A 939-nucleotide genomic window follows, 5' to 3' on the forward strand; every position below is an offset into this window, starting at 1 on the left:
CCTCCTCTTCACGATCCTCTGGACTATCTCGGTGTATTCGCTCCTGGAGCACAAGGAGTTCAGGTTTATTCTTCCAATTCTCCCAATGGCCATCTACATCTGCACCTGCACGAAAATTCCAAGGGCGTTGGAACCCTCGAGGAACGTGAAGAAGATCCTAATAGGCATCTTCCTGGTGACCAATCTGATTCCATTATCGTATTTCAGTTTTGTCCACCAGCGGGGGCCTCTCGACGTGATGAGGGTCTTGAGGATCGAATTGGCGAGATACCAGGGTGGGTATCAGGAACTAGGGGTCGACGTGATGTTCCTCACACCCTGTCATGCTCTGCCTTTGTACAGCCATCTGCATAGGAACGTGACCACGAGGTTCCTGGGGTGTGAACCCAATTTCGGAGGTGGCGAAGGCCTCGATGAGACTGAGGAGTTTTTTCAGGATCCTGGGGGGTGGGTACAGCGGGAATTTGGGGGTGGGCGTGGAGGCCAGCTGCCGGCGTTTGTCGTTTTGTTTGATAATATTGAGGAGAGGATAGCAGGGTTCCTCAGGTCCTATAGAATTATTGCTAAGAGGTTTCATGCTCACAGTAGTCAAGGAAACTATGGGAATTATATTCTTGTTTATAGGCATTATTTGGTGGGGAATTGATGGAGTTCTTATTTTATTGGAGAATTCTGCGCGACCTAGGGAAGATGATTTTAAAGTCGTGATCCGGGCGAAATGGAATGCAGGATAAAATGGAATTCGGGTGAAATAGGATGAATCAGGAGGTCCAATGGGAGATGAGGGGAAATAATCGATTATAAGAATCCATTATTCAATTTTTCAGGCTTTTCAGAATTTTATTACATTTAACTGATAAAAAAAACCCATGTTTTATATCCATATATATAGGGGATTCACATTTTGCCCGGCTCTATATAGAAATATATAAGAATAAA

General features: G+C 45.0%; 1 protein-coding gene across 1 annotated transcript in view; it reads left to right on the forward strand.

The window, feature by feature from the left end:
• PIG-B (phosphatidylinositol glycan anchor biosynthesis class B) overlaps positions 1 to 939 on the forward strand; it is a gene marked incomplete in the record, with an annotated part of 8,552 nt that extends 7,613 nt beyond the window's left edge. The window contains 1 exon segment of the mRNA XM_011305259.1: positions 1 to 939. Coding sequence (XP_011303561.1) covers positions 1 to 646 — 646 coding nt within the window.

The sequence above is a fragment of the Fopius arisanus genome, unplaced genomic scaffold (assembly GCF_000806365.1).
Source record: "Fopius arisanus strain USDA-PBARC FA_bdor unplaced genomic scaffold, ASM80636v1 scaffold00041, whole genome shotgun sequence".
Classification (NCBI taxonomy): Eukaryota; Metazoa; Arthropoda; class Insecta; order Hymenoptera; family Braconidae; genus Fopius; species Fopius arisanus.